The sequence below is a fragment of the Pyxicephalus adspersus genome, chromosome 12 (assembly GCF_032062135.1).
Source record: "Pyxicephalus adspersus chromosome 12, UCB_Pads_2.0, whole genome shotgun sequence".
Classification (NCBI taxonomy): Eukaryota; Metazoa; Chordata; class Amphibia; order Anura; family Pyxicephalidae; genus Pyxicephalus; species Pyxicephalus adspersus.
The window spans coordinates 33,601,648-33,617,698 of record NC_092869.1 but is presented as its reverse complement, the minus strand read 5'-3'; the positions used below and the strand labels follow the sequence as shown (position 1 = coordinate 33,617,698).

Below are 16,051 nucleotides of genomic sequence, written 5' to 3'. Positions count from 1 at the left end.
TTTTTTTTTTTTTTTTTGGGGGGGGGGGCAATTAAACCAACTGCGTTGTTTTTTTGGAATGTGAAAAGAAACCAGAATACCAAAGGAAACCTGGGACCTAGAGCCTAGAGGGGCCAGAATGCTAACCTCTGAGCCACCGTGCCTTCTTCGTCTCTGCTCCAGTCCTCAACATGGTGATAACAGATAACATGGGGGGGTTGCTGTAGGAAAGGATGAAAATTTTGTATTCTCAGCTTTTATAATTTAGAGCCATTGGGAGCAAATTTTGATAAATTTATTTTATAAGTTAGAGCTGGGCTTTACCTATTTTCAAATGTGTCCTGAAGGCTTGAAATTATTTTTGGATAGAATGTGTCATTACAAACCCTGCACCAGGATGCAAAACTCCTTGGTTATACCACAGGGAAAACCATTTTCATTCATAATAATATCCCTTTAATTGCAAGCCATTTACAAGTAGAAGTTTAAAGTATCTATTTCAAATTCCAGACATGTAAAAAAGAAAATTAGAAAGAGAAATACATTTCAAATGTAATGTTCTTGCAGCTGAAAGACCTTGAAGTAACTTTTACCAAAGTGAACAAGTGTAGTTCTTATAACACCTTTTTCCCTTTTATGTCTAATCATAGCAATTGCAATACTTATTCGGCTAATACACAATTGGCTAAACAAGGCCTCGGAAGGAAGACTGCAGCATTTAATCAGCGTACATGGCTGCACATTACAGAAATGTGATGTCTGTGCACATGAATATTTCATAACTTCAGTGTATAAAGATTTCACAGCTGCCATGCATTTAACCGTACACAACATTCCTTTGTTTTTCACAAGCAGCAGCTGTATTAGAAATCGCCATAAACTCACATACCATCGTTTCTGTAAGAATAATGTTTGATCAACATTTCAGAGCTCAACAGACAATCAATACCTCTCCGAAACTCAATTCATTAAATTCTAAGTGAGTGCAAGGCTCCTGGGGACGTGAAGCTGTATACCACAGGGTAACACGCAACACCAGCCGTGTAAAATCTCTCTATAAGAATTATGTAGTGAAGCAATAACCAAGCAGCTGGTAAAATAATGATTATGATGAAGACAGCAGATACATTTCATGGAGGAATTTCACAGACCCCCAAGTGCAAATTCTGTGCTTATATCAAGCTTCTATTTTAAATTTTAGGCACGCTCTTAAATTCTTGCATTGTAATATGTTTTGTTGACGCCTACTAGAGCTCTCTACTTGTTTCATTATTAGTGGAGAGTGGGTCTAGGGTGTGCTGCTGGCTTTAAAAAAAAACCCAGAAGTATGGGGCTGACAATAATGCAGTGCCTGGCCTACAGCCCTATTACTAGGTACCTCTTTGGTACCATACTCCCAAAAGGGACATTTTAGACCTGCAGTTGACCACAGCATTCTGCAGCAGCTTCAACCTGCAGGTAGATTGTGGCACAGTTCCAGAAAGCAACAAGTTGATTTTGTTTGCATGGCCTTTCTCTATATGAAGAACTGCATTACATTCAGTGAGCTGTGCACCCAGGAACAATGAAATGTATGCTTTTCCATTACAATAATGAAAGGTGCCAAATAGTATCTTTACTAAAATTTGAAAAATATGCTCAAGATTCTAAAATGTCTATGACAGGCCTCCTATAATGTCCTTCTACACACTCTACCCATGGAGAGATGGGTAAAGACCAATAGCTAGCTTTTAAATATTGCTATGGAGAAGCATCCACTGTGCCCAGAGACTGAGGCAAGATTAAAATATAGCCACTGAATCTAGGTGGAAAAAAAGGTACTACAATAGAACCACATCAGGTATAAAAAGTTGTACAAAAAAGAATTACAATAGGGCCACTGCTGCTGCACCTGCTGGAGATATGGTGGGATGGCAAGAGAGCAACCACTGCTGCATCTAATGCAAAAGAAGGATTAAAATCAAGCCACCACATGCCAATGTCCTGTCAGCTATGGGAGGTTTTTATTACTTCATTTAATGTTTTTGTATACTTGTACTATACAATACTATCAAAAGCAGTAGAAGAAATACAGTATATGACACTGAAAATTAAAGTATGTATAGTTCAAGTTCTTCGGATTTGTGAATTAGGAAGTATTAAAACCCCTGCCCTGGTATGTCTTGCCATCTGTGTACCAATGGGTAAATTTCCCTTTGGTTCCAGTCTGGAAGACATAATCGGAAAGTTAGGAAATCTCCCAAGGTGATGTGAATTCTACCTCTTGAACAGTTGTCCCATTTGGAAGACATCCCTCACCCATTGTCGTGAATAGAATTTTAAAATGACAACGACAATGGTCACCAGTACAAATGGAGGGGTGAATCTCCCTAATTTGGTCACAGACAGCAAGAATATAAATATGTAAAACTGTGCTTTTCGAGCAATAAAAAGTTGACACGGTTCATCCATTCCCAAGTGTAAGGTTTTGCCATGGGATATACTTCAAAGTCTTTAGAATGTACATTTCAAACACATTTTTTCCCCAAGAGGTGAAATTTGTAATTTAAAGATGCCACTAAATTGGGTGAAAAAGAGGCATACATGTGAAATGAAAACTGTATTTTAAAGAGAGGTAACTCTAAGGAGATATTAGAATGTTTTAGACTTATTGTATATGGAAACTTTTTCTTTATTAATATGAACTATGGACAAGGCAGGATATGTGTACACCATATAAGAATTGTGTTTATTGTGTTTTGCCTATTGTGTAACTTGCTTGATTAATATGCATATACCATTCCAAAAAAAACAACTTCTTTGTGTATCTAGGCCTTCATTCTAATGAGTTTATGCTTGGATTGAGTACTGTACTATTGTGAATAGCTTCTACATCCTGTCTGTGTTTGATGCTATTCTGGGACCTCATTAAAAACAAACAACTGAACTAGTTTTTTTTTTTCTGATCTCCATAAGTGTTATACTGCCTTGCCTCCTCATCAGTGAATTAATTAGCACCCTGTGTGGTATACAGGAAACGAAGGGGCTTGATTGGTCCGGGGCGATCGGATGCCTCGTTGAGTAATATAAGAAATGGCTCACAAAGGAAAAAGTGACGTGGGCGCCAACTCAGAGTTCCTGGGAATTTGCCATCAATGTTTTATCACTGATATCGTAAAGGTTTACAAGAGGGCATAGATGAATAATTGAATATGCACGGCTAATTTAAAGCATTCAAGCAAAAAATTTTAAAGCTTCTATGTGCCAGGCACAAAACAACAAAAGGGAGCTAAATGTATCAGACGTTTTATACAGAATGATGTAGCTGAACTACATTGAAAGAAGTGTACTGAAATATGTGTAACATTAATATAGTGATGTGAATGCATCACATTAACAGCAAGGTCACAGCATTCTAGAACATTTACTTATTAAGTCGTAATACAAAAATAACTTATAAAACAGGGAAATGTCATCATTTTACAGCAGTGTTTCTCAACCAGGGTCCAGTGGAACCCTCGGATTCCTCCAAAGGTTGATAGGGGTTCCTTGAGCAATGAGCAATTTGCGCCTTTCGAGTCAGTTTAGGTGACACAATGATCTTTTTGGCTATCTGTAAGGGTGACATTCTTCCCAATGGCCAGCAATGTAAAAGGCGTTTTTCCTACTGACCACTAAGCTAATACAGTTTGTTGTGCATACAGTGCTAAAAGGAGGGGTTCCCTTAAGACCTGAATGGTATTTCAAGGGTTCCCCCATGGTAAAAAGGTTGAGAAAGGCTGTTTTAAAGAAACTGCAGTCTTTCTAACGCTTTTACATTTGAAAGTCATCAGATTTATGGAAACATTTTACCCATATGTGCTAATGCTTTAAGTCATATTCCTATGTGTAATTTCTTTTAAAGCTGTATATGAGGGCAGTAATATTAGCTTATTACTTAGGCAGCTGCTGCTTCTTGTTTATTAGTGCTGTGCAGTGTCTGAATTTGGCTGATCCTTGTGGTATTGCAAATCAATGGGACAGGTTCTGTCCAATAAAAATAAAAAATCTTTGATAGCATCAGATAACAGGAAATGGGAATCTAGGATGCACAGGCTTTAGGCCACACCAACTATATCTGTGACATTCTAAACTTTCTTCCTCACCAGATCAGTTTCTACAGTGCTGTAATGCTTTGGTTTGACTGTAAAGGTCTAATTGAAAAACTATTTGGAAAGCAATTTGTTCAACAAAAAGCGTTCATTTGTTTTGTGCCCAACAAGATGGGTGAACATACCTAAAAGAAAAAATATAAGGAAACCTAGAGATGGGCTAATTTGTTATGGAGTCATGAGAAAATCTATCAACAATTGCACTAAAAAGTATGAACTTTGTGTAAATATATATAAAACGTATGGTGCTTTTACAACGCTGCTTTTTACAACTATGCCTAAATGTGTTAGGCAAAAGTTAAGCCGACAGGGATTTTTATGGTATATGGGTACCAGGAGGCAATGAATATGAGTGGTTGTTGGGGGTAAACAATAACTTTTTTTTTTTACACTTTATTTTTATATTGTCACTCTAATTCAGTAAAGCCAATCATTAAAGTGGGGAATATTCTTCCATAAGAACACAAGCCAAAACACAATGTTTTCCCCTACACTAGGAAGAACATTTTTTCTGCCTGTTTTGCATTTGCAGAGTTCCCTTTACTTCCCATCTGTTAAAATGTCGACAGCAGGGAAAATTTTTCAAACACAGTCTGATTTAATAAAGCTCTTCAGGACTGGAGAAGATAGGCTATCACTGGTGAAACTGTGTGATTTAGAAAACCTAAAATGGATTTCTCCTTTTTTTTATTGGCTGGCAAATGTTTTCAATCCTAGAGCAGATCCATTCCAGTTTTGCGGTATCACCCACGTCCATCCATGATAGTTCACCCTATCGTCTCCAGCTTTGGGGAACATTAATAAATCAGTAAAGTTTGAAGTATCTTTATTTAGGAAAAATTTAAAAGGGGAATACCACCTCTGATAGCTGCTGTTGAAACAGGAGTCCCCATCTGAACGAATATTTCGATTCCCCCCACTTTAAAAAAAAGCTTCATTTTTCCAGTATGAAACAATTGCCTGGTAGATTATGTAATTGCCACCTCCAATAAAAATGCAATTATTAAACCGGCTGATTAATGTAAATAACCTCTAAATGGGCTAATATTGTTCTGATAGTAAATCATATTAGGGACATGATTAATCTGTGTCTATGCTCGCCAAGCCCCATCATACCTCTCTGGGGACGGAAGAGAGTGCAGCCTGATTATCTTCCACTAAATTGCTGTTCGTGTGCAATAATTACAATGTGTTTTCACACCAAAAATGAATTACCCAAAACCAAATTACAGAGGCTAATTAACTTATTACCTATACGCCATTCGATTGGAACAGACATTACAGAAATTCAATTTGCCTCTTCTGTGTAATCTATATTAAAACACATGCAAATTACTCAAGTACACATGACCTTCAGAGTTTGAGAAAGTTCAATTTTGAAGGTTAATTTTAGATTTTCAATTTGCTGGAAGAATGGAGAATAGAAATGTTCTTTCTGTTCAAAAGGCCGGCCCTGGAACAGACACGGTGACGAATGCCGGGATTAAACGACGGCTACCATTTACAGAGATCCTCCCAGGTTATTAAAGTTACAAAAACCCTGCAAAAATCTTCTATTGGTATCATTGCCCAACATGTGCAAGTTACAGAAAAGGTTCCAAAGAGTTTTGCATCAACTAAACGTATAGTAATTTTTAAGATAATACGAATAGGATTTAAAAAAAAGTTCTAAATGTTTTAGGTAACTATATGCTACTTTATTACTTACTAACGAGCAGGGTCTTTAGATTTCTTTTTATTCAACTCTTTACAGCCTGTCAAATATAACTGCAAATTGTTTACAGACCTCAATTGTTCAATGTGAAGTTTACATTATAGAGATGGAGAAGCAACATATTCCTGATCAGATAACATAGTCTGAACTTTAATGTAGAAAAAGAAAGTGTTCAAGCAGGCAGTACCTGCTGTGATTTATCTTTAGCCAACCCAGAGTGCTCTATGGAACCCTTTCTCATGTTAAACATGTATTTGTGTGAGAGGAGGAGATAAAGAGAGAGTCGAAAGTAAAGGGGGTGGAGAGAAGGGTTATAAGGAGTGAGAAACAGAAGTTAGGGACAATTTTTTGAGGTAAGAAATTTCCTGCCCTGTTAATAGGAGTTGGGGTAGGCGGTTGAGGTCTGGTGGAAGGTAAGAGTCCTGGGTTAATTATGGTGGGGGGCACCCAAGTTGGTGGGGTCTCCCTTTAAGTGGTGAACAGTGTAGGCCCCTGAGGCGGTGCTGTGCAGCTAGGGGCCAGGGTGGCATGATGGTATTGGTCAAGATTGGCAATGTAATGGTTATGCGGACTTTACCTTCCGGACCTGCAACCTAGTTGTTTGTGTTGGTTGTGTTAGGGATTGTGTTATTATGTTAATAAAGCGGTTTATGTTATGTTTTTATGTTATGTGGATGTTGTTTTATTTGTTAATTTATTTTAAGTGTATGCTTATAGATAAATATATATATAGAGTTATATAATATGGAAATTGTTAATTTGGTTATTTTATTTGGTAAATAAACGGCTGCTTGCCAGCCATTTTAAGTGCAACAGGTTTCAGTGTGTTATTGGGAAGATTGTAGGGAAGGGGGGCTGGCAAGTGGGGTGGGGGTGGTTTTTATATGTTGAGGGAAGTTTTGGACAAAGACCAGAGCTACCCTAGTCATGACACAACTCATACATCTATTATTCTTCAACTTTTTGGATACATGATTCTTCTATGTCCCCTGAGGAAGCAGATGTTGTAAAAATGCTTTTCTAATCATTGTATCAGAGAATACTCAGTTACAAACCACTGCTTATGCACTTTTGTTTGAAAGCTTTGTACACAAAATACTATGCTGTAACAGATGTTCATCAATTTGTGTATGATAGAATAAAACCGCTATATTAATTTTATTTTTTCAACTGTACTTTTTTAACCAACCTCCCCCCTCCCCCTTACCTATTGTTTGAATAGACCTATTCACATATTCCTTTATTTATATTATATAATTGGGGTTGGTTCCACAACTCTTCAGGTGATCCTACATCTAACCCAATTTTATGCCACCTTTTACGGTTATTCTTTTATAGTTACCCGTTAGCAAGAAATGTTTCTCCCCTCATTCCCAATTGCTCACACTTATCCGATTACCCCCCATGGTCACCTTTTACCTTTCCTGCCCTTTTTCCCTTGCTGACCTTTCCCTTTTCCACCTACATGGCCACCATTACCTTTAGTCCTGTTGCACAGCCACTTTTTAACCCTATTATCTGCATTGGAACATTTTACATTTGCTTTTCCTTTATTGTCACCTTACACATTTAACATGCGCTTTGTTTTCCCATTATAGTTATCATTTACCTTACTTCCTTGCATTGCCACCAGTTTCAGTTCCATGTTTAAGGATGCAAACTAATGTGAGGACATTGGGAATCATTCAGCCTGCCTAATACCTAAGGTATTGTTTGAAAATCTGTGCAGTCTGTGCTGAGAACTTTGGGCCAAAATATTTCTTTTCTGTAGAGCATTACTGTACATTATCCTCGACCTTCAGTCCCACTCCTCCCAGTTCTAAATGCTTGGTTATTTAGCCGATCCACTTAATGACATTCTAGATCTAGGTTTTAAAACCGAAACAAGTATGCAAATTAAAAAAAAATCTCCATCTGCATACGTGTTATGAATCAAAGACTCAAATTATGGAAGCGAGGAGGTCAGAATGTCAGGCAGGCATGCAGCATTTTCAAAAGGGTGTCAGCATTGGCAGCCTTCATATTTTTCTCAATGATTTTGCTTTAGTGTTTAACTCCGCATGATGCTTTATTGCAAAGATTTTAAAGGGGGTCTGGCATTTAGGTATAAGGGGACCAAATGATGGGTTTCAATATAGAGATATGTAAACTTTAGAAACCTGTTGGGTCACAGGACTCCAATGAGCTCATAAATTTTTGTAGTGAGATGACAAAGATACCACTGCTGCACTACAGACTCATTTTATAATACCTGAGAAAGGGGGGTATTTTGCAGTCCATCAGTGACCCATGCTGGGCTAACAACACTGCTTAGGATTGTAGCACATCGGAGTCACCGTGTTGTCAGCTCAGAGAAAAAAAAAAAAAAAAGTAATTGGATCACTTGATTTCTGCTAGACCACCAGGATTTGCTCTAAAAATTGTACTTTTTTTAAAGGATAAAAGATATCTGAAATATGTGCACAAATGTACTGAACCTTTCCTTGCCCCTACATAGACTTCTTAAGGTATTATGCTTTGCATGTTTACAACACGTAAATTGCTGAGTCTATTTAGAACATCTTTGACCGCTAAGTAAATATGTCAACATTCGGCGTGTTGACATTGAGCTAAAATACCACCCGTGCTCATCACAGACAACCTTTTAAGATACCAACATAACTAATAACACAAAGCAGCAGCAATGGAAAAAAAAACAATCTGACAGCAGCTTTGTGCATCTCTTCTAATGACTGAGTAAACTTCAAAGTTTACATAAATCAAGCGTGTAACATGAAAGATACTTATCTATTCTGCTCCTTTTAAGTTAAACATGGGAATGTCAAAAAGAAAAAAAAATGAATTTGTCTGAACAGGAAAACTGTGAATAAAATCAGCTTGGATGCAATCTGGTAAATACATATAGAACAGCAGATTGATTCGCAGCGGGTTTAAGGTCAGAACTTTGGTTTGCTGTCAGACATCAAAAGAAGACAAACAGGGTTTAGCAGAGGTGTTTTTTGTACACCTGGGACCAGTTATCAGGATAGCTGGGAAGATCGCTGCTGGCATAGTTCACGCCTTATAAAACACCAGGATGGACTGATGAAAGATTGTTAGGGATGGATATCTATCACTGGAACTCATGCATACAACTTTTGGTACCTCAGTTCCCACTTCACTAGGTTTTCCTAATATACACAGTTTATTTAATTGTTTAACTACTAAACTGATTTTTATTACCTGATTATATCCAACTGTATAAAAGGTTTATACAAAATGATAATTTAAAAAAAAGTGTCTTAAGGCAATGTTCACATTGGCTATGAGGTTGCTGTGCATTTACCAATTCATGCTAGGGAACCGCTACCTTTTGAGAGGCACTAACATGTCAGCAGCTCCATAGAGAAAGAATAGAATGACTGCCACAGGCATAGACACTGCATACTGTTAGGGCAGGTTTCTGTGCAAGTGACCAAAGAGACTGGCAAAGTGCAAGCTTTGGGGAAGCCATGTGAAATCACTGGATCCTGAAGTAGGTCTGAACCTGCCCTAAAATGATGCAATTTATTGTCCCTTTGTTTCACCTATAGGAACAGGTCTTCAGAGCCCTATGGTGAATCTGCTCTTAAAGATAGTTGTAGTGAATTCACAGTGCCAGATGTTCATTTGGGTATTATGACAAATATTTTTATGCTTTGCTTATGACAACAAGAACAACTACAAAACATAAAAAAAGAAACATCAAAACAAATTGTAGGAAAAAAAAAGACAATAAATAAGCAAATGGGTCAACAAACCTTTAAGTGGGAAGAGATGAGTCTCTTTTTAAAATAAACTATTAAACAAGCAGCACACTCCTACCACCCTCTCAACCAACTCATACAACTTATTTAGCAATATAATATGAGACCAAATTTTATCTATTATGTTACACGTATTTACCAACCTCTCCAGCAGTCATTTGGAATAAAAAACATGATACCACAAATAAGAGTATTACTGCTTGTTGAAAACAATAGTTCTGCTGTCACAATGATAGCATTTTATTATGTTATACACTTAAAAATATTTGACCAATAGTGATCTGCCATGTCACAGTTTTTAAGAAACAACATAATTTACAAAGTGAACCTCACAGTACAGAAAATTTTCATTTCCATACACACAAATTCATTGGGAGCTCTGTACATTCTATTCCAGATCAAAACATAACAAAATGTTGTCATTCTTTAACATAAACTGAAGATAAGAAAATATTAGGTTGCTCAAAAAAATTCATTCTGCATTCATCTTTATAAACTTAAACATTCACTGTATAAACTGAAAAATGTTGCTTTCCTTTGAATCACTGAACTAATATTTAGTTATAACTACTGTTACTTAGAACTGCTGCACATTTGTGAACTGGTATTCCAGCCCAAGAAGATTGGACTACATTTCACAATTCTTTTACATTTCTTGGTTTTGCTTTAGAAACAGCATTTTTGATGTCACACCACAAGTTTCCTTTTGGATTAAGGTCCAGGGATTGGGGTGGCAAGTCCTGTGGCAGGCGCAGCACCATGAGGTGCCTTGTGTGCTGTGGCATTAAAGGAATTATGATTTCTGTTTCTCTTTAGTCCGATCAAACTGTCTTTACTCTATAATTCCCCTAATACCGTTCCATAAAAGCAGTAGGTTTAAAGAGCACACCAAATACTTTAGATAACTTCTTTAATAACTTCAAACTTTATTCATATAACACTGCTGATTCTGTAGCAGGAAGTCTATGTACAAACATGTGGAATAAGATATCACAAAATGTTGAAGTTGGATAGTTTGTTTGTTGGTTTGTTTGCTGATGATAATGATGATGATACTAATGCTGTTTGTTGAATGATGTTTATGATGTTTATGTTGATACTGTTTATGTTGATAATGGTGGAACCTTTTGGCCTTTTGTCTACTCTTATGGAACTCTCTGGCTGGAACTCTTGCTGTTCTCTCTCTCTCTCTCTCTCTCTCTCTCTGTTCTCTCTCTGTTCTCTCTCTCTCTCTCTCTGTTAGCATGCTGAATACAGCATGGTTTGCTAGGGAATTTCCCCATAGAACACAGTGTAAGGCTGGTTGTGATTGGTTGAGGCCTCTGCATAGTGTAAGACTCACTGTGATTGGCTTATCTCTCTTAGCTAGATAAATGACTCTTAAAGGTATATTTTCTTTTTCTGCCTATATTAACAAAATGCATATATAACTGTTATAAACATTCACAATCATAAATACAGTGATAACTCTGTGTCTAGCTTAAACATATGAGCATATGAGCTGTATAGTGGGGCTGTTGGCAGGTTTAGGTGTATACAGAATATGCTGCACTAATAACCTAGGACAGGTTTTAGCTGGCCAGCTACAAGTCCATAACCTCAATCTTGTTGGTCTGGAACCAAGATATTGTACATTTACAGGTGTGTTTGGGATTGTTGTCCTTTTGAAACAACCATTTCAAGGCATTTCCCTCTTTGGCAGCAGGGATCATGACCTCTTCAGGTATTTTGATGTGTTTAAACCGATCCTTGAAACTTGGTATGCGATAAATACGCCCAACACCATTGCATGGAGAAAAGGGGGCTTCTTGCCGATAGCTTGGCTTCACATAGGCGTCTTCAAATTGTAACAGTACTCACAGATATCTTTAGACCTTTGTTGATATACCTGAAGTTGATCATTGGCTCTTTACCATTTTGGTTATTCTTCCATTCATTCGAATTGTAGTTTTTTATTTTCTTCCACGTTTCAGGTTTTGGTTGCCATTTTAAAGCATTTGAGATCATTTTAGCCTGTCATTTTTCTCAAAACCTTTATTTGTTTTACCTTCTCCAGCCAACTTATTAATCAAAGTACGTTGTTCCTGTAAACATGGTCTAGAACGACCCATTTTACTAAGATTTCAGGGAGAAATACACTATAAAAACCATGTACAACTTTATCTGTCATAACTGACTTCCGTTTTTTCACAAAAAACCTCACTAATTAAACTCCACACCACTATTATTTTGAACAACATATTTCCTTTCCTTCACTTTCTGTAAAGGAATAACACAAAATTTGATCTTTTTGATCTTGTTTTGATTTGGAATAGAATGTGCAGTGCTCCCAATGTGTTTGTGTGTGTGGAAATAAAAGCTTATTATAAATATTTTGAGCTTTATTCATTCTTTTTTTCTTAACACGCTGCTATTATTCTGCACACAACTGTATACAGCGTGTCCTTTGCCTACGGAAGTAGTGTGATAATTTCTTCCTAACTTTAGAAAATTGAGAGGTGAGAGGTACAAGGCGCAATGCCTAAGGCACTTTTGTGGGTCACAGAAGAGAGCCAATGCTCCATTTTTCAGAAAGATGCCACATGCATGAGAAGGTATGAATGTTTCCATGTTGTGCTAGGAAAAGGAAAAATTGTAATGTTTTTCCTCTTAGTTAAAAAAAAACACCATGCGGATACTGCATAATATTACATTGCGTTTGTGTATATTATAGAGAAAGAGGAAGCAAATTTGCAGGAGCTGAGACTTTGTTGTTTCTATGAAACTGAATCTATATCACTAAAGTTTCTAAAGAACCTGCTCTACGCTGCTCAGAACCCAGGCTCGGCATACACTGGAGTCCTGAAAAGACTTGAAGCAAAGGTAAAGAGCGTTTGAATAATAAATAAATAAATAATAATAATAATAAAAAAACACACGATTTGTTTCCAGGGGTTCATTATTCCCTCTTCATCGGGGTTTAATATCTGCAATAGAACTCACAAACAATCCTTCAAAATATAAACTCAAATTATTGTCCCAATGATAATGGAGTATATAGCAAGCCAAATGAGAAGCAAAGCCTATTTGGTTTGGTATAATCCTGAGCATTGTTGCATTTATCTGTGAATGTTGCATGTTTGTTATTGCCAACATTTAACTCAATTAAGGATTTTTTTTTAGCCACCCAAAATAATATAGTTGTGTATTGTTTGATTGAAAATTAATGTTGTGGACTACAGTGTAAATACAGTAATGTGGAGGTTCCAATTTTTAAAAGTTTACCATCTGTATACACACATTATAATCTATAATATTCTTCTACAATCACAAGCCAAAAAGAGCATATCTACAGTGTTCCACGTTGTCCAGCAGAAACCCTGTTTAACCTAATGACCATCCATAAAAACCATTCATACTTATCATGGACGGCCTGTACAATGTTGACAAACCATACTCATTTCAAGTTGTTACTCCCAAGAATTTGTGATTACAATACAAATAAAAGAACAAAGTAGACAATACATGTCATACAGGCATAAACACTTTGTAGTGCAATGCTCTATGTTTGCCAATATCAACACAATGCCTTTCAAATACATTAAATGTACATTCACCTATTTCAAAGTGCTTTTGTTGAATGAATCACTGTGCACACAGTTTCTACAATAACAAATAATGGATATGAAAAGCTTTAATACACTAATTTTATTAAGGTTTGCAATAGACAGTGTTGGTGGTATCTGGTGATTCTTAAAGCAGACCTAAGCTCTAACATCAGACATAATATTAGATCGATATATCTATATCTATCACTTACTAGCGCGTTCATGAACATGCATTACATGTATGGAAGTGGCCATCTTGTGTGTGGAAAATTGCCTTGCCATCCACACTTGACCTTCTTTTTAGCTCACAGCCCTCCCTCGTTGCTCAAGCCCCACCCAGGCTTCCTAACCAATCAGTCAGTATGTTGTCTTCTTTGATTGGTTGGTTGGTGTTGATGTCATAGATACAGATCAGGGCCCCTAACACAAGGCACAGATTACGGACCCACATCTGACGCGCGTATGGAGCCTGTTGTCACCCTGATCCACAACGTGACCCTAATCTGAGTTGTCACCCCAATAAATAAAAAACTTTCATTCAGATGCAAAGTCTCAGGAGGTGAGACTGAGGAGCTGAGCTGACCCCTCCCCTCCTACATCACATGACAAGAAAACACTCCCACTGCTTTGATTGGTCAGAAAATTTAGTGTTCCTTTTCCCTCTTTGACTGATGATGTCAATCTCCCATGAGCCTTTGCAGGCTCCTCCATGGTGATGGAGAGCTCAGGGGGAGGGGTCAAAGCATTTTTTTTTGACAGTTAAGGGGATTTAGAGGCTTTACCTTACCTGGTGGTAACCCCAAATGTGGCTCGGGGGTTAAGTTTCATTACAAAAAGCGGTAACCACGAGCCACACTCAGGGTGGAATTGAGGGCTTACCTGGTCCCCCACGAGCCTGTTGTGTCCTCCGGGGATGCTGTCCCGGGATGTGTCCCCTTGTCGATGCCCAGCATGTGAAGGTTGGGGATGCGAGGCCATGGGATGCAGCTGCAGGGCAGGCATGCGAAGTGTGTGCGTACGAGTGGTGTGCGCTGGAGAAATGACCAGCAGGAAATTTAAAATAGGTGTTTTCAAATGTAAAATGTACAACTTTGACATTTAAAAATACTAAAATATTCATACTGCCAGGGAGGTTAAACAAGTTAAACCCAGACAGTTCAGTATAACCTGGGCTCATATCATCCCTAAAACCAAGCTGAAAGTGTGAGCTTAGGTCAGCTTTCTGTGTTTAAGTCTACAGCAGCCTTTCATGACCTTTTTAACAAGGGGGACCCCTGAAATACCTTTATAGTCCCAGTGAACCCCTTCTTTAAGTACTATATCCACAGCTCAGAGTACATTCAGTAGGAAGAACGCCTCTTACATAGCAGGTCAGTGGGAAGAATGTCACCCTTACAGATAGCCAAAAACATCATTAGTGTCAGTCGTAACTGACCTGAGAAGTTCAAATTGCTCATGGAACCCTAACAACCTCTGGAGAAAACTTCCACTGAGCCCTGGTTAAGAAACACAGAACAGCAGACATACCCCAGGGCTACAAATCTATTTTACCATAGAACATGGGAGACATAACATCCCAATAGGTTGCCATAAACAGAAATCTGCTCACAGTTTAGGTGTAAATTCCATGTGTTAAATTAGCATGCACACAGAATTGTCTACTAAACAACATTATAATTTAATGTGGTAATTATATTAAAACAGTTATTCTATTTATTTATAATATAATTAAAAATGTTACCTCTATAAACATAAAATAGTTTTATGACAAACATGGTCATTTTATATTCCGCAGCTCTCTCTTTTTCTCTCTGCATTCTCACTGTCTAATGAAGAAAACACATAACTTTCTGCCGTGCATAGTTCTAGTTCTGCCATAATGCATTCAATTTAAAAGACCCTGTTGTTAGACAATTTATTTTAACAATGATCCTTCTGTAAGGTTATAGGTGCATTGAATGTATTTTAGCCATGCTATTCACCTGTAAAATCCCTTGTGTAGGCATCCAAAAGCCCAGAGACTGAAGCTAGGCACCACAACCTTGGATGTAAAGTGACCCCATGTAGTTTTTCTTTTTGTTCTTACCCTGACTACTACCATAAAATTTTTATAGGGAGATGGGGAGAGGGACAAAGAAGCTTGGCTAGGACAGACAGTAATTAAGCATATTTAGAAGAGGAGAGAGTCATGACATGTAGGGAGGAAGAAGAGCTGCAGTGTCAATTCCCTATAAAAGTTAGGCCTGTGACGTGCGAGGAAGGAGCATAGGGGAAAATTTCTTTAGAGGTACAAGTGGGGGACACCTGTGGCTAACAGCCCTTAAAATGTCATCATTATGGCATCGTCAGAAAAAAAAAAGAACTCTGCCCATCAAAAAAATCTACCGTTACACATTGCTGAAATTGGGGTTCGGGCGTTACACACTTTTAACCACCTGGGCGTTTACCCCATGCCTGGTTCGGGGTGAGAAAACTTGCTGAAAGCGTTTACCCCGAACCAGGTTCAGGGTAGCTAAAAATAGAAACAAGCGTTACAGTGCAATCTGATTACAATTGAAAAAAAAAAACACCTTGCCCCGCAGCTTCTCCGGAGACGTCTTCTCTTTTCTGTCTTCTCCCGGCGTGTGCAGTGACAATCTCCGGGGTTTCCCGGGTAATTCAAATCATTTTGTATTGGATTCAATACAAAAAAGCTATATTGAGTCCAATACAAGAAATCTTTATATAATATATATATAATTGTGTTATATATATATATATATATATATATACACACATTATATAAGCTACTGTACAGTTACATTACATTATATATAATTTTTTTTTTTTAAAGATTTTTTTTTCAAATGTTTTATA

The 16,051-nt window shown here is 37.5% G+C and overlaps 1 protein-coding gene across 1 annotated transcript in view; it reads left to right on the top strand.

Moving 5' to 3' along the window:
* The window catches only part of LOC140341784 (uncharacterized), a 60,665-nt gene that overhangs the window by 14,675 nt on the left and 29,939 nt on the right, over window positions 1-16,051 (top strand). The window contains exon 4 of the mRNA XM_072427658.1: window positions 12,322-12,470. Within this exon, the coding sequence (XP_072283759.1) occupies window positions 12,322-12,470 (149 nt within the window). The remainder of the gene's footprint in view (window positions 1-12,321; window positions 12,471-16,051) is intronic.